The sequence below is a fragment of the Bubalus kerabau genome, chromosome 2, assembly GCF_029407905.1.
Source record: "Bubalus kerabau isolate K-KA32 ecotype Philippines breed swamp buffalo chromosome 2, PCC_UOA_SB_1v2, whole genome shotgun sequence".
Classification (NCBI taxonomy): domain Eukaryota; kingdom Metazoa; phylum Chordata; class Mammalia; order Artiodactyla; family Bovidae; genus Bubalus; species Bubalus kerabau.
Genome location: NC_073625.1, coordinates 82,433,453 through 82,457,419, shown reverse-complemented (window position 1 = coordinate 82,457,419; position 23,967 = coordinate 82,433,453). Strand labels below are relative to the sequence as shown.

The window sequence follows — 23,967 nt, the reverse complement described above, 5'->3', positions numbered from 1 at the left end:
CTAAGTCTTTTTCTCTATATTATCTTTTTATGTGAGCTCATTCACATGCATGGCTTCAAATACCATCCACACAACTATGATTGATCAGACCTCACTTCTGAGCTCCGGATTATGTAAAGCCAATCATCTTTAAGATCTCTCCTTGGAGACACCTTAAATTCAACATGTTCAAACTAAAGCAAAGAATCTCAGTCAAAGTCAACTTGCCCGAGAATGCAGGCGCCTGCATTTTATATATACTTTTTCTTCATAGACCTGATCAAAGTTATAGCTATACACTAAAACAGGGACAGTGCCTGTTTGATTATCACTCTATGACCAATGCCTTATATAGTCATTCATCAGGATTTGGGAGACTGGTTCCAGGATCATTTCCACAACCTCTACCCCACCCACAGATACCAAATCTGCAGGTGCTCAAGTGTTTCATTTAAAATGGTATAGTATTTGTATATAACCTACACATATTCTCCCGAATACTTTAAATCATCTATGGATTACTTAAATACCTAATACAATGTAAATGCTATGTAAATAGTTGCCAGTGTGCAGCAAATTCAAGTTTTGCTTTTTGGAACTTTCTGGAATTTTCCCCCCAATATTTTTTCATCTCTGGTTGGCTGAACTCGGGGCTGTAGAGCCATGGATATGGAGGGCCAATTTTATAAACAATAAGCATCAACCCTAACATCAATCACTTTTTTTTCTACTGTTTAAACACAAAGCCTTTCAACTGTTTTTCACGTTCACCACTGCTTTGGGGAATTGAAGGTATTAAGTGGTTGGTATATGAGTGTCAATATACTGAAGTTTAGGATCTTATGTCACACATTATACAGATTGACCTCCTCTCATATTTAGTTGCCACCAAGTGTTCCACCACAGTGCTAAACAGGTGATGCTGATTGGCTCTCATCCCAGAGAGCCGACCTATTACTGAACAGAGTTTACCACTGAAATGATGAACCAACCTGTCAGAGATAAGCTAAAAAATAAAGGTGATACATATTACATGGAAGCTGAAGACTTCCTTGTATTAGATTCCTTTGAAATTACAAACTTTAAAAATACTCTCCAAATCAGACTAGGTATTGTAAAAATATAACTAGAGTTAGTATTTTAATAAATTATATTAGATTTCAAATGGCCAAATATCCTTTTCATTACATATTAATATATACTTTATTAAAACAACAACTTTTGGCTATAAGCCATGTGGTATCTTAGTTCCCTGACCAGGGATTGACCCCATGCCCCCTGCAATGGAAGCATGGAGTCTTAATCACTGGACTGCTAGGGAAGTCCCAATATACATTTTAAATAGCATATTAATTGACCATATTTTATTGATGTTTTATTTTTCAAATACCTCACCATATACACCTTTTACCATATCTTTCTTTAAAGTTTTCTTTTTTGCTTTTATTTGTAATTGCTAAAGGTATAGTTTATCAAATTTTGGCAAGAAAATAAAGATCAGTGCCAACAATAACAGTACAATTGGTGCCTTAACGTCTGTTTGGCAGAACTGTAAAATAATGGTATCACTCAAAGTTTTAAAGCAATGACTTCATTTAAAAGTATTTTCTTCTACCATTTTATCTACAAAAACTGAAATAAATTTCTTTAACCCAATGTTATGGGTGATTATTAGAAAGCAGTAATGAATATATATTTTAATGCAGGACTGTATATAAAGAAGTTATTTAAGTTTAGGCTGTCATTGGTCAACCTAAAATTATAAACCAATTCATTTTTTTAAAAAAGCATTTCACATATTTTTGAGAAACAAAGGAGTTCAAATTTCATCATGCTCAAAATATTCTTGCATTTATTCACAGAAAATAAGCAATCTGTGAAATAGGGAGAAAATAAAAAGTACTTTTTATATTTTATTTTTCCTCTGATTATAAAGATAGTAGATTTAATGAAGCAAACACAAAAAAATAAAGTAAATGTAAAGAAAAATATTCATCTATAAACATATCACTAATAAATTATCCACTGTTTACAATTTGATTTTTTTTTTGGTCTTTTTATTTACAAAAGTGATATCACCTGCCTTCAGTGTCTTTTTCTGTTGTTATAATGCGACTAACAATTTCCCATATGAATAAATATCACTTAAACAATGACTCTTAGGGGCTTCCCAGGTGGCTCAGTGGTAAAGAATCTGCCTGCCAAGGCAGGACACATGGGTTTGACCCCTGGGTCAGGAAGAGACACTGGAGAAGAAAATCGGAACCCACTCCCATATTCTTGCCTAGGAAATCCCATGGACAGAGGAGCCTGGCAGGGCTATATTCTATGGGATCACAAGAGTCTAAACAACAACACATGACTGTTAGGAGAAAGGATTCCATTAAATTTAACATTTTCCTAACTTTTGTTATTAGCTAATTTTTAATAATGTGCTATTACAAATAATGTCATTATGAACAATTAGTAGTATTCAACGCATCACTGACTTGATGGACGTAGGTTTGGGTAGATTCCGGGAGTTGGTGATGGACAGGGAGGCCTGGTGTGCTGCGATTTATGGGGTCGCAAAGAGTCGGACACGACTGAGCGACTGAACGAACTGAATGCTGAAAGTCAACCTTTCATAATTGAAAGAATTGAAAGTTAACCTGAAAGTCAACCAAAAAAAGCATACTGCTAAGTTGCTTCAGTCGTGTCCAACTCTATGGACTATAGTCTGCCAAACTCCTCTGTCCATGGGATTCTCTAGGCAAGAATACTGGAGTGGGTAACCATTTCCTTCTCCAGGGGGAAAGAAAAAGCATAAACAATAGCAAAGTATTTGGCTCCCTAAATACAGCCAACAAGGTCTAGGATTCACTTTGTTTTGTTTTTCATTATTACAATAATTATAATAAATAAATAACATGGAGGTAAACATCATACTTGATAAAAGAATTGCAAGTGACTACTTCCGGGGACTACGTGGGGAAGGAACAGGACAAGAGTATGACCACTATTTTTTTTATTATAATCTATGGCAAAATAGGAAAAAGAAAAATAAAAACACAAACAAAAAAAGGTTGCCTTTACAATATCCATTCTTATTTTCTTCCTTCTTTATTAACAGAATCATGTGAAAGTAAAAGTCGCTCAGTCCTGTCAGACTCTTTGGAACCCCATGGACTTAGTCTGAACTGAATTCTTCAGTTCAGAATACTGGAGTGGGTAGCCTTTCCCTTCTCCAGGGGATCTTCCCAAGCCAGGGATCAAACCCAGGTCTCCCGCATTGCAGGCACATTCTTTACCAGCTGATCCACAAGGGAATCATAGGCACGTGTTTATCCAGGAGAAAAATACAAAAATATATCCTAACATTCTTTTCAGATGGGACTAGCTAACAAGATGGAAATCAAAGCTACTGAGTAGAATTTACAGCAAGATGTTTTTGGCTTACCCCAGAGACACCCCATTCCTGCTACATGGAACTGAGATCTGATGCTTGGAACTTCAGCAACTATTTTGGATCATGAGGCGAACTTGAGATAGACGATAAAGATGACTAATAAGAAAGAACAAATGATGATAAAGCTACCATATCATTCCTACTAACCATTCAAGACTTTTCATTTGAGAAATAAATATGTACTCATTTAAACTATTTAAGTCAGGTAAACAGTAGAAACAGCGTCAGACTTTACTTTTTGGGGCTCCAAAATCATTGCAGATCGTGATTGCAGCCATGAAATTAAAAGATGCTTACTCCCTGGAAGGAAAGTTATGACCAACCTAGATAGCATATTCAAAAGCAGAGACATTACTTTGCCAATAAAGGTCCGTCTAGTCAAGGCTATGGTTTTTCCAGTAGTCATGTATGGATGTGAGAGTTGGACTGTGAAGAAAGCTAAGGGCCGAAAAATTGATGCTTCTGAACTGTGGTGTTGGAGAAGACTCTTGAGAGTCCCTTGGATTGCAAGAAGATCCAACCTGTCTATCCTAAAGGAGATCAGTCCTGGGTGTTCACTGGAAGGCTGATGTTGAAGGTGAAACTCCAATACTTTGGCCAGCTCATGCAAAGAGTTGACTCATTTGAAAAGACCCTGATGCTGGGAAGGATTGGGGGCAGGAGGAGAAGGGGACGACAGAGGATGAGATGGCTGGACTGCATCACTGACTTGATGGACATGAGTTTGGGTAAACTCCGGGAGTTGGTGATGGACAGGGAGGCCTGCTGTGCTGCGGTTTATGGGGTTGCAAAGAGTTGAACATGACTGAGCAACTGAACTGAACTGAACTTCTAGCAGCAAAATGCAATAACTCAATTTTAAGTCTTATATGACTTATTAATAAACAAAGCACATGCAAAACATAAAACTAAATCAAAAAATAATTCCAGGAATAGTAAAAATGTATTATTATACTCCTAGTAACTGCTCAAGAAACTATATTATGTGAACTTTATACCAAGACTAAGAGATAGGTTTGTATTTTCCTAAAACAATTAAATTTTAATTTAAAGAGGCATGAGCATGTAGTTTGTAAAACTATGAAGTGAACTCTTTTTCTGTTAGATTGTTTATCTGTTTAAAGTGCCTGTTACACACTGTGCTGTGCTCAGTTGCTCAGTTGGGTGGGACTCTTTGCTACCCAAGGGACTGTAGCCCGCCAGGCTCCTCTGTCCATGGGGATTCTCCAGGCAAGAATATTGGAGTGGGTTGCCATGCCCTCCTCCAAAGGATCTTCCCAACCCAGGGATTGAACCCAGGCCTCTCACACTGCAGGCAGATTCTTTACCATCTGAGCCACCAGGGAAGCCCAAGAATACTGGAATGGGTAGCCTATCACTTCTCCAAGGAAACTTTCCAACCCAGGAATCAAACCGGGGTTTCCTGCATTGCAGGCAGATTCTTTACCAGCTGAGCTACCTGGGAAGCCCTTCTTGCTACCCAGGATGCACACTAGCTGCTTAAAATTATTTGATGAGATGATTAAATACTTTCTTTCAAGACAGAGTATCCACTAAGAGTTCCAAAGTAAGGTTATAGCAGGGTTTCTCAACTTTGGCACCAGATAGTTCTGTCGATGATTCTATTGACCACTATGAACCAGATAATTCTTTGCTGTTAGGGCTGCCCGGTACATTGCAGGATGCTCAAAATCTCTGGCCTCTTCACACTAGATGCCAGTAGCAAGCCCCCAAGTAAGACAATCACAAATAGCTCCAGACATTGCCCAATGTCTGCTACAAGAAATAAAATCTGAAAAACAATATAGTCATTTTTGCAAATCAGTTAGTGCTTCATTAGGAACATTTGGCTTTTCTAGTTAACAATTTAGAATTGTAACATTTCTAAATTCCCTCTCAGGTTTACTGCAGGATACAAACTTAAAGTGACCTACAGATTAGATTATCTCTAATGTTCCTCTTAAACCTTCAGAGGATTTCACATGTGAGAAATATTAATAGCCTCTATCTATTTAAGCCTATCTATGTGCTAGGTATAGTACTGAGAACCTTATGTTCATTCTCTCATTTTATACTTATGACATCCTCATGGGATGGCTATTTAACCCCACTATAATAAGAAATGATTTTAAAGTCTATTTTAATCAACATATTGAAGTGCTTTCAGAAATACTTATATATCATTCACTATATCCATTCTAGCTCTGAACTAAGAAGGGTATCTTTAACTTACTTAATTTATAATTTGTGATACAGATTTTCAATGTATCTAGCAACAAAATTAAGTTGAATTACCACAACCTTCAGGTATGGGGGACATGTTCACAGCCCCTAAGAAATCAGAGATAATTAACTGTTACTTGGAATATTTTTTATACTGTGGCATAATGAAAGAATACCTTAAAAATTTTCCATCCATTATTCCCTGAGTTCTTCAGTAAGTTTTTCTTCTCTCTTGTGCAACTTGACCAAAAAAAAAAAAATAAGTCACTTTATAATTATTTGAGGATTCATTTGTAATTTCAATCTATAGTTCAGAAGAAATTGAAGGCTGGGTCCAAAAATCCCAGCTTGTTCACCTGACAAATTAAGTTGCTCAGGCCTCAATTTCAACAATATAACTTGCGTAACAAGACCTATATGAAGGCCTTAAGAGTTAATAGGCCCTCAATAATTACATTTCTCTTCCTTTCATCCCCAAATTAAATATCAGCTAAGGGCCAATTCCAATGCAACTGGAAAAGAACATTTTCAGTCTCCCAAATCCAACATCTCAAAAATCAGTTATAGGCTAAGGGATTATCCCCTTAGTTTGAGATTTAAAATTACTAGTATTGTTTCTCAAATAGAAAGTTTATCATCAAATGCATTGAGTGCATGCATAATTTTTCACTTCTATTATCTACAGTCTTCTGTTTTACTCTTGCCTGTGGTAAGACACAAAACTATTCTTGAAAAGAAGTGTTCCTTCCTCTCCTTTCATCCACACAACTAACTGCCAAGAAATTTTGATTCATATTTCTCTCTAATAGGAGGAAGAAAAATTAGAGCCTTTCTTCTCAACTTTACAAGGCTGTGTGTTTAATTCATATATTGAGTTAACTGTCACCAACTCAAGTACGTGTTATCCATTTTATGGATTACTCACAACTAGTAATTTACTAATGAAGGCAAGTTACCCTTAGCGAATATTAGGATACCAAATATTTAAAAAGAAACAATCTTTAGGAATTACATTGTATTCCCTTACTAGCAAATAAAGCATAATTATTATACTAGAATTCTATTAATCAGTCTTAAATGCAACTTAATTCAGGTAATCTTTTATTCCATCTTAAAGTTTTAACACAAAAAAATACTTCACAAAGCTCACCTGCAAGGTGGAACCAGGATAGGAACCCTAAGAAGAGATCTTTTGGTAATGTAGAGTATTATAAAATATGTTATGAGATTTCAGGTAAAAGTTGGTAACATGAAAGCATGTCAGTATAACACTCATAATTTAGCAATATAAAGCTCTTCCTGTTTACTTTTATTTCCTTGGATATTTTAGGATGTAGTGGGGTTTTATAAAATAGTCAACTTCTTTTGTTCTTAAAATAATTTACTGTCACTATTCAGACACTGTATTTCACAAGCTAAATTTATTCATTTGTTCTTAAAGTTAGTTTCAAGAAATAGAAGGAAAGTAATTAAAAGTTCTCCAAAAATGTTCTGGCCCTCAAACTAAATTTTGCATTCTACAGCAAATAAATTTACAAAGCTAAATGTAACCAAAGCCAAGATGCTCATTAATGATATAAAAAGCCAAATATAGATAAAGATACTTTCTGTCTGTGATGCTATTAAAAAGATCAATTGTAACATAATTTTACAGCAGTTTAAAACTCCTACAGGTAAATAATCTACTGAAAACATGGTTTCTACATGTAAAATATAGAGGACAAGCTCTGTAAAGACACAACCTCTAAATTCTGAATGTCAATACAAAAAAAAAATGTTTTTTTAAGAAAGTTGTTAAATAGAGAACAATGCCAAAGAAAACTCACATATCCCATATAACAAGACAATTTCCACCATCAAACAAACTTATCTATTTTGGAGAAGAGGGGGATGAAATCTCCCTGAAAATGTCAACCCCACCCTTTTTTCTAAGCAATCTCTCAATGCTTGGAAAGACATAAAATCAAATTTCAGCAAACACGATGCTCATTTCTGCTTAGCTTTATTTCTTACTTGCTACCAGAATGAAATTAATGGCTAACTTTAATATGTAAAGGATCCAAAGGATTTTACATATTCACTCGTTTAATTACTATCCGGATTTGAAGGTAAAGAAACTAAGGCACAAAGCGGTTAAGTAATCTGTTTAAGATAACACAGCTAGTAGTGGAACCAAGATTTGAATCCTATACATCCAAGATAATAAACAAAGGAATGAGATGGAAAAGGAGCAATTAAATTTTTTCCCAAGAGTTTGCAAAATAATAGTGCTATGAAAGAGAACAAAATGTTAAACTATAAATATATGCAGATGTAAATGTATAGGTTACATAAATTCTACCCCTGCACAAATATGGTACTTTAATATTTGATTATGCTTAAACGTTCTAAATACATCAAATCGTTGTGGCTGTCGACCAAGTAAGTAATTTACTGTCACTGTTCAGACACTGTTTTGTTGTTTTTTTTTCACAGGCTAAATAAAATACACTATAATTTAAAGGAAGAGGGGGTGGTGGTGATGTAACCAGAGCAATAGTTTCAGGAAAGCTACTTTCTCTATTAGCAGTTTATTAGAAAAGAGCTTGTGTGTATAGGGGAAAGGGGTAAGAAAAGGAAAGATGACAATCCCATGGCCTTAGCCCCACCTCCCAAAAAAGTAACTAAATCACTGTGGGTCAGCGCCTAAGCCAACTGGAGAACTAGCCCAGCGGGATCTCGTGAGGGGATGACAGGAGACCCTAGCAGAGGGGGAGGGGTGGCGATGACAGGAGAGGGGGCGGTAGAGAGATGGCACGCCTTCCATATCCGAAAAAGGGGAGAATACGGGGGGCAAGGGGCGGAGAAGAAAAGGCAAGATATGTTGCCAGAGACTCCAAATGAGGTGACAAGAAACAGGATAGGAAACACAAGAAAGGCGGGACCCTCGGGCAGAAAGGGGTCTGTCTGGGGCAGGGGAGGCATGTCAGTACAGAGCTTTCCTGCCAGCTGACCCTCCGGTACAACCCCTCCACCCGGGACAAACTCTCACTTTCTCCGCAACCCTAAACCTGAGCGAGTCATCCCGAACCCGCTCCCCGCCCCCCACCCCAAGCCGGATAGGTGGAGGGGGGAGCTTCATCCTCAACGCTCCTCGCTGCGCCGGTGGCGCGAGCGCCGGACACAGCCCAGATTCGGAGACGAAAAGAGTAGGAGAGGCAGGGAGGCCCAGGACCGCTGACAAGTCCGGGCGGGCGGCCGACGGGCGCCTCACCTGACAGAAGCGTCGGCAGTAATCCCGACTGCTGATCCCGACGCCGCCACCACCGCAGCTGCCGCCGCCAGCGCCGCCTCTGCCGTCGCTCGCAGCTCTAAGGCCGGCTGGGCCTGGCGGGGACTCCACAATGGCCACGAGCTCTTCTCCGAGGCGTTCGGCCTCTTGGTCGCTCTCTTCCTCCGCCATGAGGCTCTCGCCGCCCAGCGCGTACCAACCCCTGCGCCGCCGCCGCTGTAGCTGCCTCGGCTAACCTCCTCCTCCTCCTCTAGTTCCCTCCCCCTTCTCTCCTCCCCAGCCGGACAGGGGCCTCTCGGCTAGCTCTACTTCCGGCTCCGCCCACCCACGCCCCCGGTTTTCATTGGAGGACGCTAGCCGCCAATCATGCACATGTCCGCCCTTCTACCACTATTGGTCAAATTTGCCGTCTGTTTGATAGACTTGCAGTCCGTTGGTCAATGTTGCTCGGCGGTTGCTGGGGGCCGCCTACGAGCTCTGCCACTGGCAGCACAGGAGGACGGGGCGCGGCGGGGGACACGGCGGCCGCCGCGGGGCTCGTTCGTGCAACAGCGGCGGCGACGGCGGCGGTGGCGGCGGCGGCTGGTCCTCCTCCCTCTCCCTATTGCTCCTCCTATTCTTCCTCCTCCTTTCCTTTCCGGCCGTGTATCGTCCACTTCCCCTAGCGACGGCCCAGATCCTACGGTACCGAGGAGCTAGGGAGGCCGAGGGTGGGCCCGGCCGTTGGTGCGGGCTTTGGGCCCGGGGCCTTCCGTCCCGAGCGGGAGCCGGGGGCGGGGCCGGGGCGCCGTTGTCGGCGGGAGGAAGAGGGAGGGGACGGGAAACCTGACAGCAGCCGCCTCCGCCAGGCGCCTGCCGCCTCCTCCCTTGAGACTGCCGCCAACTCGGCTGTTGAGTTCCCGGGCCCACGGCCGGCAGCTGGGACTCGGCCCTGCCCAGCTAGCGGGCAGGGGCGGTGAGACGCCGGCGTGCTGGGCTACGCGCGGGAGGAGGGAGTCTAGACGCCGGGAGCGTCGCGAGCCCCGCCTTTCCCTCCTCCCGATCCTTGGGGCTGGGGCACTCGAGGAGGCTCAGATCGGGGCGGACGACTGAGGAGGGACTGGGCTGAGGAGAGCTGGGGTAAACGTTGGGATCCGGATTTATGGACTTAACTAGGATGATTTTAAACACACCTGCGTGGTGGCTGTTGTGGACGTTCTTCGTTTTTTTTCATCCACTCTTCTTCCCCCCCTCCATTTTTTCTTTCCATTTGTTTTTCGTGTTTTACAGTAAAGGCATGACTTCCCAGCACCTCAGGGAAAATAGGGTGCAAGCCCAGAAACTGTTTCCCCATCACCACTTGTTGAAAAACTGATTTGAAGGCATATCCGGGTTTGAACAAACGGAAAGTGCCAGGATTTAATGCGTCTTTGGTTTTGCGCTGGAGACCCTTCACTGCTAGGTATCAAGACGAAAAAAACGAAACTCATCCGGTAAACATTTAAACTTGAAAACTTCTGATGAGTTTTATTTTTATCCAGTAAATGATTTGCTTCTTTTCTTTTGTTGGCCAATTACTGGCCTTACTTTTTAACTTCCTCGTTTAAAATATCTTTACTTCTATGGTAAACACTTTTGTTCTTCGGTTCTGTAAACTCGAGCAACCTCTACTGGGTAGATACTTGCCTCTGCAGTAACAAAAATGTACTAAAAAACTTACAAGATTTTGTAATGAATAGGCCTTTCATACTAACACAAGTGATTGCGTGTTTTATGCTTCAGAGAATAACGAACAAGGTAATTGTTTACAGGTTGAAATCCAAAGATAGACTTTAAACATAGAATGATTTAAGCATCACTAGTCACAAATATGTAATGTTTTCCATAAAGAGGTTGGAACCATTCATTATAATTGGGACTGACTTGGTATAAGATTCTACAACACATACCATAAAGTACAAATATGTGTAGTGGTAATTCACTGTTAAGTACGCAGGAATTGTCTTCTGCAATTGAAAACCTATAGCCTAAATAATATTTGACACATGAAAGCCTTGGTTTAACAGATTTTTATTGGAAAAAAAAAGAATTAAACCTATTAAAAGCCTAAACTTTCCAAGAATACTGGGAAATGTTGAGGTCTCTGAGGTTATGTCCACAGGTGTCTAATACATAAATTCTTTTGAGAGAGATTTCATATTAATCAGCTGTGAATTCTGTAGCATAGATTAATGGAATACTCCAATGTTTTTTATTATGCTCATAAAGCATAGTTCTTCAGAACACACCTGGGAATTTTTCTCTAGTTTATTTAAACGGAACAGAATTCCGTCCTGAAATCTATCAAATTCACTTCAGTTTCTTTTATCTGGACTAATTTAAGAGTTTAATCCAACAAATGGTTATCATTTACAACCTTTGTTATCTCAAGATTTCAGTGGCCATAACCTTATGATTTTGGCAATAATCAGAAAAATCTGTTGTTGGGATAAATTGAGAAATTATTAAGTTATTTCTGAGTTAAATATTTGTGAAAATGATCACTTATTATCCCATATCAAACAAATTGTGATTGAGCATCCATCATGTACGAGATACTGTGTTAAGTTCTTAGTTTTGATCTAACTTAATAGTTAATAAATGAAATAAATATTAGCAAATGTAAACATTACTGTTTGATGTAAACAAAAGTGTTAGAAAAGCTACTTTCCATAGCTTGACTATCATCACCTTTTGGAAAGGTGTCTTAGTAGAGGCGTATATACATTAAAAATGACTAATTTGAGCTCTATATTTTGACTGTAAAATTTAATGTCATTGTTGCTGCTTTTAATCACATTTGGCCTGTGTCCTTTCTTGACTTTTACTTTCTTTATTCTCAGAACTTTAGAAATTATATTCATCTCCATATAGAATTATACCAGCTTAATGGCTCACCTGTTTGAATAAATTTTGTACATAATTCCTTGCAGTTGTTTTCCTAAAATCTGTTGCTCCAGAATTGTGACAGGAACAAAGTTCTTTTAAAATTGAACACACATCTAAATTAGATGAGATTCATACAACTGATACCATTAATGTAGACCTGTGGTTAGATTTTTCTAAAGGATAGTGACATGTATGATAGTTGGAGTTCTTTTTTAATGGTTAGAATTTAATGTCATCAAAATCAAGGGATGGACTTAGTTGTTACTAGTAATTTGCTCTGGTTTTCCCTTCCCTTAACATATTTCAGGTAAGTTAAAACTTAATAGACAAGTCTATTAATAATAATTTGAATTAAATTTTCTGAAGCCTTTAATCTTAAAATGTTTAAACCTACCTTTTATTTTTGCTTCCTGCGTGAAGTGTTATAACACTTATCTTTGTTTCTCTTGTCTTAAAAGAACCCCATTCAAAGTCAGAATGGAACGATTTGTAGTAACAGCACCACCTGCCCGAAACCGTTCTAAGACTGCTTTGTATGTGACCCCCCTGGATCGAGTCACTGAGTTTGGAGGTGAGCTGCACGAAGATGGAGGAAAGCTCTTCTGCACTTCTTGCAATGTGGTTCTGAATCATGTTCGCAAGTCTGCCATTAGTGACCACCTCAAGTCAAAGACTCATACCAAGAGGAAGGCAGAATTTGAAGAGCAGAATGTGAGAAAGAAGCAGAGGCCTCTAACTGCATCGCTTCAGTGCAACAGTACTGCGCAAACAGAGAAAGTCAGTGTTATCCAGGACTTTGTGAAAATGTGCCTGGAAGCCAATATCCCACTTGAGAAGGCTGATCATCCAGCAGTCCGTGCTTTCCTGTCTCGCCATGTGAAGAATGGAGGCTCCATACCCAAGTCAGACCAACTGAGGAGAGCATACCTGCCTGATGGATACGAGAATGAGAATCAGCTCCTTAACTCACAAGATTGTTGACAAGGAGGTTACCACCATTGTGATCAAGATAAATAATGTGGAGTATTAAAAGTTATGTGTTGATTGTGTGGTTCATTTTTATATTTATTTCATTTTAAATCATGTGATGCAGAATAGTTTTGCAATGTATATACAGTTGCAGGCAAAAAATTAAAAAAAAGAAAAAACTCACTGCAAAATGTATTGTTAATTTTAGTCACCAATGGTGTAAAGCAAAACTTAGGGTTTAGAGTGTGCTAGGATACCTGAAACCTGATGGTTATCTTTAAAATTGATGGTTTTTCTCCTGAAATGTTTGTGCATGGAAGAACTGCCCTGCTTTTTTACCCTGTTGCCATGTATAATTATTCCTTGTGAGATTACTTAATTACTTGGATTGATGACTAGCTTAGGAAATTGAAGCTGCTGCCAGGCAATACCACTCACAGTAACTTAAAGAAATTATTTCCCTGATTATAGGATCCTCAAAAAAGAAGGGAGGGTGGGAAACTATTCTTACATCTTCAGATTCCTAGCAGAAAAAGACTGTTTATTGCAGACTGTGCTTTACTTGTATATGATATAGTTACCTTAACTATCCTTCAGTTCCTCACTGTCTTTTTTCCCTTTTTTTTTTTTTTTTTTAAGGCTTCTTGTTGTATTTAGTAGCAGCTTCAAGTGACCAAAAGACTGAAATCTTACTGGCAGTGCCAAAGCCACTGGGAATTCTGCAGTGATATGATTTTAGTCTCTAACTATAAACAGATTTTTGAAACATAGCTTTCATTTCAAGTGTCATCCTTAATTTGCAGACTTCTTTTTTTATGTCATGGTATTAAAAGACTTCAAGATTGGCATTTTCATTTAAACAAGTAGATGTTTTATGATTGAGTTTCCTGTTTTTACAGAGAATTAGCAATTACTTTTTGGCTGACAAATCAGATAATAAGGAGATTACTTTTTATGCGTTAATTTTCCATATGATTTTATAAAAGTTTATTTAGATAAATAGACTAGAAATAAGTTTACTTACTTTCACTTCTACATGCTTTGCCTCTGGTGGTACAAGGTTTTTAAACATAGGTGATAAACCATTGTCTAGAAATACTGGCAAGGTTTTTTTGTAGTGGCGATCTGGCAGTATCCTGCATAACTGTTTGGGTGAGGAAATAAATCAGTTCTGTTAAAGGTCAACCATGTTCAGGAAATGAGCTCTATCTGAACTTCACTATCCTGTAAGGTTATTAAAGTAGCTTAGCCCAGTTGTCATCTTTGTTGGATACCCAAAATATATTTTTTAAAAATTGAACAGCTGAAAAGTTGGACTAGAGCTTTAAGAAAAAAGTCTTAAATTCTTTGAAAACATTCAAGTTAAAAGGGTTTATAAAATATATTTCTATTAAAGTACTGATAATTGATGCCCTATGTGATGTAGAGGGAGCTATCCTTGAGCTCATTTTACCACAAATCTTCATTTTAAAAAAGCCAAAGTGAGTAAGAAAAAGATGTTTTTCAGAAACAGCTTTCTATATCTTTTTTGGTAGATTTAAGTTCCTAGTTTGGGTTGTCAAAGTGCCCATCTGATTTTAGATTTATGTGAGGTTTTTTGGTTGTTTTTAAATAAGCCTGCCACCAAAAAAAAAATCACTTGTCAAAATTCGAGCTACCAGATTTTCTCATGTTCAGTTACGTTAAAGTAGCACAATTAACGCCCAGAATAGTGCTCTCATTGATAGAGCACATGCAAGAGGAGACCAGCAGCAAAACAACCAAAATGTACTTTGTTTTTACTTCCTCTAATAAAAGATTTGCAGGCAACCATGTTTGATTTGAATTATCTAAGATGGTACAAGATCAACAAAGCTAGGAAAATAATTGAGTTTTATAGCGTTCTTTTTGGAATACAAAGATAAGGTTAGATAAACAATCATTCTAATTTTTTCAAGACTCATGAATCAGACAGCTCCCTATGTAGATACTAATTTGCACTAACAGCAAACACGTAGTGGCAGAACAGCTCTGAGTAGTCCTCAGCAGTAAACTGGATGATGATGTACCAGAAAAACCAATAATTCACATTTGAGTATTTAGTAGTTAAAACTAATTTGGTAATCATTTAGGTCCCCTATAGTTTGATGTATTTCTCCAGGCTCCTAACTTGTCACACATTCACTGTATCTAGAGGCATAATCTATCCTCCTGTTAGGATTATATCATGTCCTTAGAAGCGTTTTTCATCCTGTTGCGGAGGTTTAATATGTTTCTTTACTGATTGTGAAATTTTTCGTTCCCTGAAACTGGTTAACTTTACTTCATAGTTAAATAGATAAGGCAGAATGATTGTGTTAGCCTGCTCAAACTGGTACAAATCTGTGAAACCATGGTTGGCATACGTTGGATAATGAACAGACTAAGAGGCATATGCTGCAGTGGCGTGTAGTGGACATGTGTACAGACGCTTTCAATCTTAACTATAGTGTTAGTGTGATGCTATACTATTGGAAAAAAATAGCACATTTTTTTTTCTATTTTATAAGTTGTATGCATAAACATAAGATTTGTTACGTTTCATTTATAAACTGCCTTCAACACATGCTTACCTGTTAAAATAGCGTTTTCTCAAAGTATGGTAGTATGTCTTCCAGAATTTCACTATATGCTTACAGTAAATAGTTCCTAACTTGTTGAAATGTTAAATTCCTTGTTGGTTTCTTTTGATTCTCCGGGGCATATAGCAAGCCTGAAAGACATTATAATCATTTCTTACAGGGTGAAAATTTAGAAAGATTGCGTATTGGAACCTAAATAGTTATTTTATTCATTATCATCTTTGAGTAAGACTTATTTTATTTTAAACAAATGCTACTTCCAGTTAAGGCATTTGGCCCTAATGAATTTTCAGGGACCAAAATACTTTAAAGTTCTGCATCTTAAAACTGTAACCAATTAAGTATAGGCTTGGGATTGTTCAGAAGTATTCATTGCTTAAAAACCTTTGTAAGTGACAGTTGGCAAGATCTTCAAGCAGAAAGTTCCACAGTCAGATCTTTTGCCTGAAAGAATCTGTATGTAAATGTTAATGGAAAATACATTTTAAAAAACTGTAAGGTGGCCCAAAACAAAAGCCACAATTTGTCATTTGGTGCTTAGTCTTTGTAAGGGCTCTCTGTGGTTTGACTTGCCCCAGCTGCCTTTAAATGAGTACAGATCACTTTCAAACATGTTTATTAAATAGAAAATTCATTCTATAATTTAATTGAAAATCTTAGCCTAAAATGTTTTGGCTTCTAGTCCACCCTGATTAAAATGTGAATAGTGAAGTGACTATCCTAAGCCTGGTTTATCTCAATCCATACTACCATAGATTTCTGAGGTAAATACAGTTCTTACGTAGTGGTATTCTACTTATATCCAGAATACTGTATTCATTAAAATTTTACTATGTTCATTTGTGTATTCCCTTGCTTATTTTTTTTGCTCATGCATGTATACTTAGTATAAATTGTTGCTTTTAAAGTTTTGTCTCTGTGACTTTTAGAAATAAATTTCAAAAATTATTTCAGAATTTTTTGAAAGCATGTTTTGTTTTGTGGGTCAATAGCCCCACTCCAGTACTCTTGCCTGGAAAATCCCATGGACGGAGGAGCCTGGTGGGCTGCAGTCCATGGGGTTGCTAAGAGTTGGACACGACTGAGCAACTTCACTTTCACTTTTCACTTTCATGCATTGGAGAAGGAGATGGCAACCCACTCCAGTGTTCTTGCCTGGAGAATCCCAGGGATAGGGGAGCCTGGTGGGCTGCCATCTGTGGGGTCGCACAGAGTCGGACACGACTGAAGTGACGCAGCAGCAGCATGTATTTCATAATTCCAACAGATAATAAAATTTTATGAGTATAGATTTATTTTCCTACGAGTTACATCTCTGAAAGATTATTGGTCCTTACCCCCAGTATCAAAGCATATATTCTGTCAAATTCACATCATAGCTACAGATAGCCCCTTTCCCCTAAAATTATATAGGTAATATTTAAATACACTTAATCAGTACTTTTAATTGGAAACATACTATAATTTTCTACCTTTAGAAATACTAACAATGGAAGACAAGGGCCTAATTTGCATCTCATAAGTTTTAGTGGGATTTTGAAAGATTTGCTTATCCTTATTCAGCACTGGAGGAAAATGTATAGAAGTGGAAACTGTCTTATTTTACATAGTTTTGAGGGCAAATAGTCCTATTTACTGCTATTTGTAAAATATTAATGAATTTATGTTTTTGGTGATTCCCTGGCAGCTCAGTCGGTAAAGAGTCTGCCTGCAATGCGGGAGACCCGGGTTCCATCCCTGGGTCGGGAAGATCACCTGGAGAAGGAAATGGCAATTCACTCGAGTATTGCCTGGAAAATCCCATGGACGGAGGAGCCTAACAGGCTATATAGTCCATGGGGTTGCAAAGAGTCGGACACGACTGAGTGACTTCGACTTTTCGGTGAATTTATAAAGTAATTGTTTTTTTTTCTGAAGTCAAAATGGTAGGTAGGGCCTTAAGAAATTTGTCAATACTCTTGTTTCCAGTTTAGTATCTCCAAACCATCAGAGACTTATCTTCATTTTGCCTAAAGAATCTCATCATAACCTTTATTAAATGTAAACCAATTGAATGTATGTGCTTTTGAGTTTCCTTTTCTTTGTAAATTGAGTTGTATTATGCACCTATAACGGAGAAGGCAATGGCAACACACTGCAGTGCCTGGAAAATCCCATGGATGGAGGAGCCTGGTGGGCTGCAGTCCATGGGGTTGCTAAGAGTCAGACACAACTGGGCGACTTCACTTTCACTTTTCACTTTCATGCATTGGAGGAGGAAATGGCAACCCACTCCAGTGTTCTTGCCTGGAGAATCCCAGGGATGGTGGGGCCTGGTGGGCTGCTGTCTATGGGGCCGCACAGAATCGGACACGACTGAAGCAACTTAGCAGCAGCAGCAGCAGCAGCAGCATGCACCTATAATATGGTATCTCATGATGCAAAAATGTTCCTGGGATCAGACTAGCTAGCCTAGCCCAGTGAAGATTAAAACTAGCAAATAGAACAGGACTTGTGATGCATTTTATATGTATGGCATGACTTCCATCATGTTACTTGATTTCACTTGTTTTATATGTATACTAAGGATGAACGCTTGGCGCACTCTTGTTTAAATGTTGGAATCATAAAAGTTCATGGCTTCAAGTTCTTGGTTAAACACGAGTAATATGCAATCAACTAGTACTTAGTTCTTATCGTGTGCTTGAAGCTACTCTAGCCACTGGGGATACATGAGAGAAAATAAAGATTTGTTGCCACAACACAGCGATGAGGGCAGAAGAGTGGAAGAGTGCATGTCTTTTCTAGCCAACCTCTTTAAACCAATTCCTTGTAAGACTAGTAAATTACCAACAAAACACTTATCATTGATTTTATCTTGATTGTCCCAGTCTTATTTTGTACAGAAGCAATAAAAATTGAAAATTTGCAAATTAAATTGTCTGCATATCCTTTGAAAATCTGGTAGTGTGTTTTATCCATAAAATATGAATTTCTATATTAAAATCTGTTAAACAGTGAAAGTGAAAGTGTGAGTCACTCAGTCATGTCTAAATCTTTGTGACCCCATTGACTGTAGCTCACCAGGCTCCTCAGTCCATGGAATTCTCCAGGCCAGAATACACTAGAGTGGGTTGCCATTCCCTTCTCCAGGAGATATTCCCAAACCTGGGATAGAACCAGGGTCTTCTGCATTGCAGGCAGATTCTTTACCATCTGAACCACCAAGGAAGCCCTATTAAACAATGGGACCGACCAACATAAATGCTGTAATATAAGAACCTGCCACATTTTCCTGCAATGCCCATGATAAATCGTGTCATTGAATACTGGATATCAAGATAGTCACTGGTGTACTTCATCGATTAGACACTAACTAATGATGATTATGATCCAACCTCCTGAGTTGATGTGTATATCAGATGACAGATTCCACAATCTTGTCTGTTTAAGCATACAAGGAATCAGTATGTAATAGAACACAGTGACTTTTTTATTTTTTTCTTACTATGCTCATTTAGTACCTATTCAGTAGTAATAATAATTTTATGCATTCCTTTTAATCTAACAAATTCCACTTTTATGAATATATCAGAAAGAAAATAGCAAATGTATAAAGATAAACGTTTAAAAGTTCATTTTAATATTATAATCATAAAAAAACTGCAAGTGCTATGAATCCAGCAGTACTGGCTGATGCTGCTGCTAAGTTGCTTCAGTCATGTCCAACTCTGTGCGACCCCATAGACGGCTCCTCTGTCCCTGGGATTCTCCAGGCAAGAATACTGGAGTGAGTTGCCATTGGAATGGTTCAAAAATTATGACACAGCCATGCTGTTGCTGCTGCTAAGTCACTTCAGTCGTGTCCGACTCTGTGCGACCCCACAGATGGCAGCCCACCATCATGACACTATTCAAGTGATCTAAAAGAATAGATTAAAAGAGACACAATGTTAAATTTATATATATATACACACACATATATAAATACAAAGTGTATTTTGGAGGAAAAAAACAATGTTATGCAAAGCACAATATGTTTTTATGTGGTTTAAAAAAAAACACACCAAATGATTCAGATTAAGATTACTAACAAGTGGTGGTATTGAATGGGGCTGGAGGCAATATTTACCTTGTTTTACACACTCTTGTATGTTGACTTAAAACAAGCACATGTTATCTGTGCCACACACACAGAATATATAGTAGACTTCATTGAAACATGCTACCATAACAGTTATATCCAAACTGTAAAGAGTAGCAATATCACATAATTCATCTACCTTATTAAGGAGATTACTAAAAAATTTTAATAGATGAACAAATATTTTTAAGCATCGTTTTAAATTCTTTAAAATTTACCTTCATAAAATTTAGTTGCATATTTACAAAGTAAAGTCATTTTCCTTTCCCCAAGTTATGCATTTCTAAGTATGTAATGGGGAATCAGTTTCAAAATTATGACTTTAGTATCTCTATATTCTATAAATAGCCTAAATTTTCTAGTTTTTTATAGCAGTTTATAAGGACTACTACACAATATTTCAATAATAACTATGACAAACATAAATCTAATATTAAACTGCTAAAACCCTGTAGGTATTTCCTAATCTGTCAGGTAAGGATAATAAGATGAATGTCATAAAATATCATCGGGTAGTTTCTCTATGTAACACCTTAATATCCTATTTCAGAAAACCAGCACTAGATCAGGACTGGAACTCCATGTCTGATAATCATTGGTAATTTAATTCTGTTCCTCTCCATGAAGGTTGCTATTGTGAAATGAACATTTTTCTGAATACTCTTTTTCTAGTAGGGGATGACCTAACATCTTCTTGCTTACCCCCATAGCACAACAGTAGTTTCTTTACTGTTGGGTTGGCCACTACTTTTCTTCACATTTTTCCACATTCATGGAACAAACATTGTGGCCAACCCAATACTTAGTATAATAGTAACACAAAACAAAAAAGATACAGTCTTTCCCTGTTACCAACTGCCATCAGTTCCTAAATTTTCTTTCCTATCTGATTTCCTTTTTCTCCTCTAATGCTTTTTCATTTTCTTCCCTTGTGGATTTTTATGCTATTTAAGAATAGCACAACTATTCTTTGACGAACACAGAATATTATCAACTCACTGTGAGATCACAAGAGTTGTAAGTAGGAAATTCATCTCTAGATTCCATGTAGTCATTAATTCACACTTTTAGATGTACCTGGAGTGTGAAATCAAGTGGGCCTTAAGAAGCACTACTACAAAGCTACTCAAGGTGACAGAATTCCAGCTGAGCTATTTAAAATCCTAAAAGATGAGGCAGTTAGAGTGCTGCACTCATATATAAGCAAGTTTGGAAAACTCAGCAGCCACCACATGACTGGTAAAGGTCAGTTTTCATTCTAATCCCAAAGAAGGGCAGTGCAAAAGAATGTTCAAACTACTGTACAATTGCCCTTGTTTCACACACTAGCAAGGTAATGTTTAAAATCCTTCAAGCTAGGCTTCAGCACTGTGTGAACTGAGACATTCCAGATGTACAAACTGGATTTAAAAGGCAAAGGAACCAGAGAAAAAATTGCCAACATCTGCTGGATCATAAAGAAAGCTAAGGAATTGCAGAAAAACATCTATTTATGCTTCATTGACTATACTAAAGCCTTTGTGTGGATCACAACAAACTGTGGAAAATTCAAGAGATGGGAATACCAAACCACCTGACCTGCCTCCTAAGAAATCTCTCTGCAGGTCAAGAAGCAACAGTTATAAAGGGACACTGAAAAACAGACTGGTTCCAAATTAGAAAAGGAGTACATCAAGGCTGTATATTCTCATCCAGCTTATTTCACTTATATGCAGAGTACAACATGTGAAATGATGGGCCGGATGAAGCACAAGTTGGAATCAAGATTGCCGGGAGAAATATCAATAACCTCAGATATGCAGATGACACCACCCTTATGGCAGAAAGCGAACTAAAGAGCCTCTTGATGAAAGTGAAAGAGGAGAGTGAAAAAGCTGGCTTAAAATTCAACATTCAAAAAACGAAGATCATAGCATCCGGTCTCATTACTTCATGGCAAACACGTGGGGAAACAATGGAAACAGTGAAAGACTTGATATTTTTGGGCTCCAATATCACTGCAGATGCTGACTGCAGTCATGAAATTAAAAGACACTTGTTCCTTTAAAGAAAAGCTATGACCAACCTAAACAGAATATTAAAAAGCAGAGATATTACTTTGCCAACAACCGTGTAGTCAAAGCTATGGCTTTTCCAGTAGTCACGTATGGATATGAGAGTTGGACTATAAAGAAAGCTGAGTGCTGAAGAATTGATGCTTTTAAACTGTGGTGTTGGAGAAGACTCTTAAGAGTCCCTTGGCCTGCAAGGAGATTCAACCAGTCCATCCTAAAGGAAATCAGTCCTGAATATTCATTTGAAGCTGAAACTCCAAACCTTTGGCCACCTGATGCAAAGAACTGACTCCTTGGAAAAGACCCCAATGCTGGGAAAGATTGAAGGTAGGAGGAGAAGGGGACAACAGAGAATTAGATGGTTGGATGGCATCACCAACTCGATGGACATGGTTTGAGCAAGCTCCAGGAGCTGCTGATGGACAGGGAGGCTGGCGTGCTGCAGTGACTCTTAGCAGAGTCACAAAGAGTCAGACATGACTTAGTCACTGAACAACAACAAGGACAGTGAAAAAACGTTCAAAAAACAAAGATCATGGCAGCTGGTCCCATCACTTCATGGCAAATCAGATCAGATCAGATCAGTTCAGTCATTCAGTCGTGTCTGACTCTTTGCAACCCCATGAATCGCAGCACGCCAGGCCTCCCTGTCCATCACCAACTCCTGGAGTTCACTGAGACTCACGTCCATCAAGTCAGTGATGCCATCCAGCCATCTCATCCTCTGTCATCCCCTTCTCTTTCCCCCAATCCCTCCCAGCATCAGAGTCTTTTCCAATGAGTCAACTCTTCACATGAGGTGGCCAAAGTACTGCATGGCAAATAGAAGGGGGAAAAGTGGAAGTAGTGACAGATTTTATTTTGTGGGGCTCCAAAATCACTGGGGATGGTGACAGCCGCCATGAAACTAAGACACTTGCTTCTTGGAAGGAAAATTATGACAAACCTAGACAGCATATTAAAAAACAGAGACATCACTTTGCCAACAAAGGTCTGTATAATCAATGTTATGGTAGTCATGTACAGATGTGAGAGTTGGACCATAAAGAAGTTCTGAAGAATTGATGCTTTCAAGTTGTGGTGCTAGAGAAGACTCTTGAAAGTCGCTTGGACTGCAAAGAGATTAAACTACTCAATCCTCAGTTCAGTTCAGTCTAGTCACTCAGTCATGTCCGACTCTTTGCAACCCATGGACTGCAACACACCAGGCCTCCCTGTCCATCACTAACTCCTGGAGTTTACCCAAACTCATGTCCATTGAGTCAGTGATGCCATCTAGCCATCTCATCCTCTGTCGTCCCCTTCTCCTCCTGCCCTCAATATTTCCCAGAATCTGGGTCTTTTCAAATGAGTGAGGTCTTCCCATCAGGTGGCCAAAGTATTGGAGTTTCAGCTTCAACATCAGTCCTTCCAATGAACACTCAGGACTGATCTCCTTTAGGATGGACTGATGGGATCTCCTTGCAGTCCAAGGGACTCTTAACAGTCTTCTCCAATACCACAGTTCATAAGCATCAATTCTTCAATGCTCATCTTTCTTCACAGTCCAACTCTCACATCCATACATGACTACTGGAAAAACCACAGCTTTGACTAGTCAGACCTTTGTTGGCAAAGTAATGTCTCTGGTTTTTAATATGCTATCTAGGTTGGTCATAACTTTCCTTCCAAGGAGTGTCTTTTAATTTCATGGCTGCAATCACCATCTGCAGTGATTTTGGAGCCCCCCAAAATAAAGTCAGACACTGTTTCCACTGTTTCCTCATCTATTTGCCATGAAGTGATGGGACCGGATGCCATGATCTTAGTTTTCTGAATGTTGAGCTTAAGCCAACTTTTTCACTCTCCTCTTTCACTTTCATCAAGAGGCTCTTTAGTTCTTTTTCACTTTCTGCCATAAGGGTGTTGTCATCTGCATATCTGAGGTTATTGATGTTTCTCCTGGCAATCTTGATTCCAGCTTATGCTTCATCTAGCCCAGTGTTTCCCATGATGTACTCTGCATAGAAGTTAAATAAACAGGGTGACAATATACAGCCTTGACGTACTTCTTTTCCTATTTGGAACCAGTCTGTTGTTCCATGTCCAGTTCTAACTGTTGCTTCCTGACCTGCATACAGGTTTCTCAAGAGGCAGGTCAGGTGGTCTGGTATTCCCATCTCTTTCAGAATTTTTCACAGTGTATTGTGATCCACACAGTCAAAGGCTTTGGCATAGTCAATAAAGCAGAAATAGATGTTTTTCTGGAACTCTCTTGCTTTTTTGATCCTAAAGGAAATCAACTTGAATAGTCATTGGAAGGAATGTTGCTGAAGATACAATACTTTGGACACTTGGTGCAAAGAGCCAGCTCTTTGGAAAAGACCCTGATGCTGGGAAAGACTGAAGGCAAA

The 23,967-nt window shown here is 38.7% G+C and overlaps 2 protein-coding genes and 1 long non-coding RNA gene across 11 annotated transcripts in view; 1 reads left to right on the top strand and 2 right to left on the bottom strand.

Moving 5' to 3' along the window:
- The window catches only part of ZNF654 (zinc finger protein 654), an 84,831-nt gene extending 75,612 nt beyond the window's left edge, over positions 1-9,219 (bottom strand). For 3 of the 7 annotated variants that reach the window (XM_055567845.1, XM_055567842.1, XM_055567843.1), the window contains exon 1: positions 8,904-9,219. In XM_055567845.1, the coding sequence (XP_055423820.1) occupies positions 8,904-9,092 (189 nt within the window). In that variant the 5' untranslated portion in view covers positions 9,093-9,219. Of the gene's footprint in view, positions 1-3,418; positions 3,524-5,826; positions 5,891-8,903 lie in introns of all 7 variants that reach the window. The other 4 variants (XM_055567846.1, XM_055567847.1, XM_055567848.1 and 1 more) reach the window with 4 other exon arrangements.
- Positions 1-16,353, top strand: part of CGGBP1 (CGG triplet repeat binding protein 1) — a 101,226-nt gene extending 84,873 nt beyond the window's left edge. Inside the window, exons 1-3 of one of the 3 annotated variants that reach the window (XM_055567853.1) lie at positions 9,392-9,605; positions 10,191-10,362; positions 12,287-16,353. In XM_055567853.1, the coding sequence (XP_055423828.1) occupies positions 12,306-12,809 (504 nt within the window). In that variant the 5' untranslated portion in view covers positions 9,392-9,605; positions 10,191-10,362; positions 12,287-12,305 and the 3' untranslated portion in view covers positions 12,810-16,353. Of the gene's footprint in view, positions 1-9,391; positions 9,606-10,190; positions 10,394-12,286 lie in introns of those variants that run through there. The other 2 variants (XM_055567852.1, XM_055567855.1) reach the window with 2 other exon arrangements.
- A 2,645-nt stretch (positions 16,354-18,998) lies between these two features.
- Positions 18,999-23,967, bottom strand: part of LOC129644777 (uncharacterized) — a 35,135-nt gene continuing 30,166 nt past the window's right edge. Inside the window, exon 2 of the long non-coding RNA XR_008710981.1 lies at positions 18,999-19,299. This is a non-coding gene — a long non-coding RNA (uncharacterized LOC129644777). The remainder of the gene's footprint in view (positions 19,300-23,967) is intronic.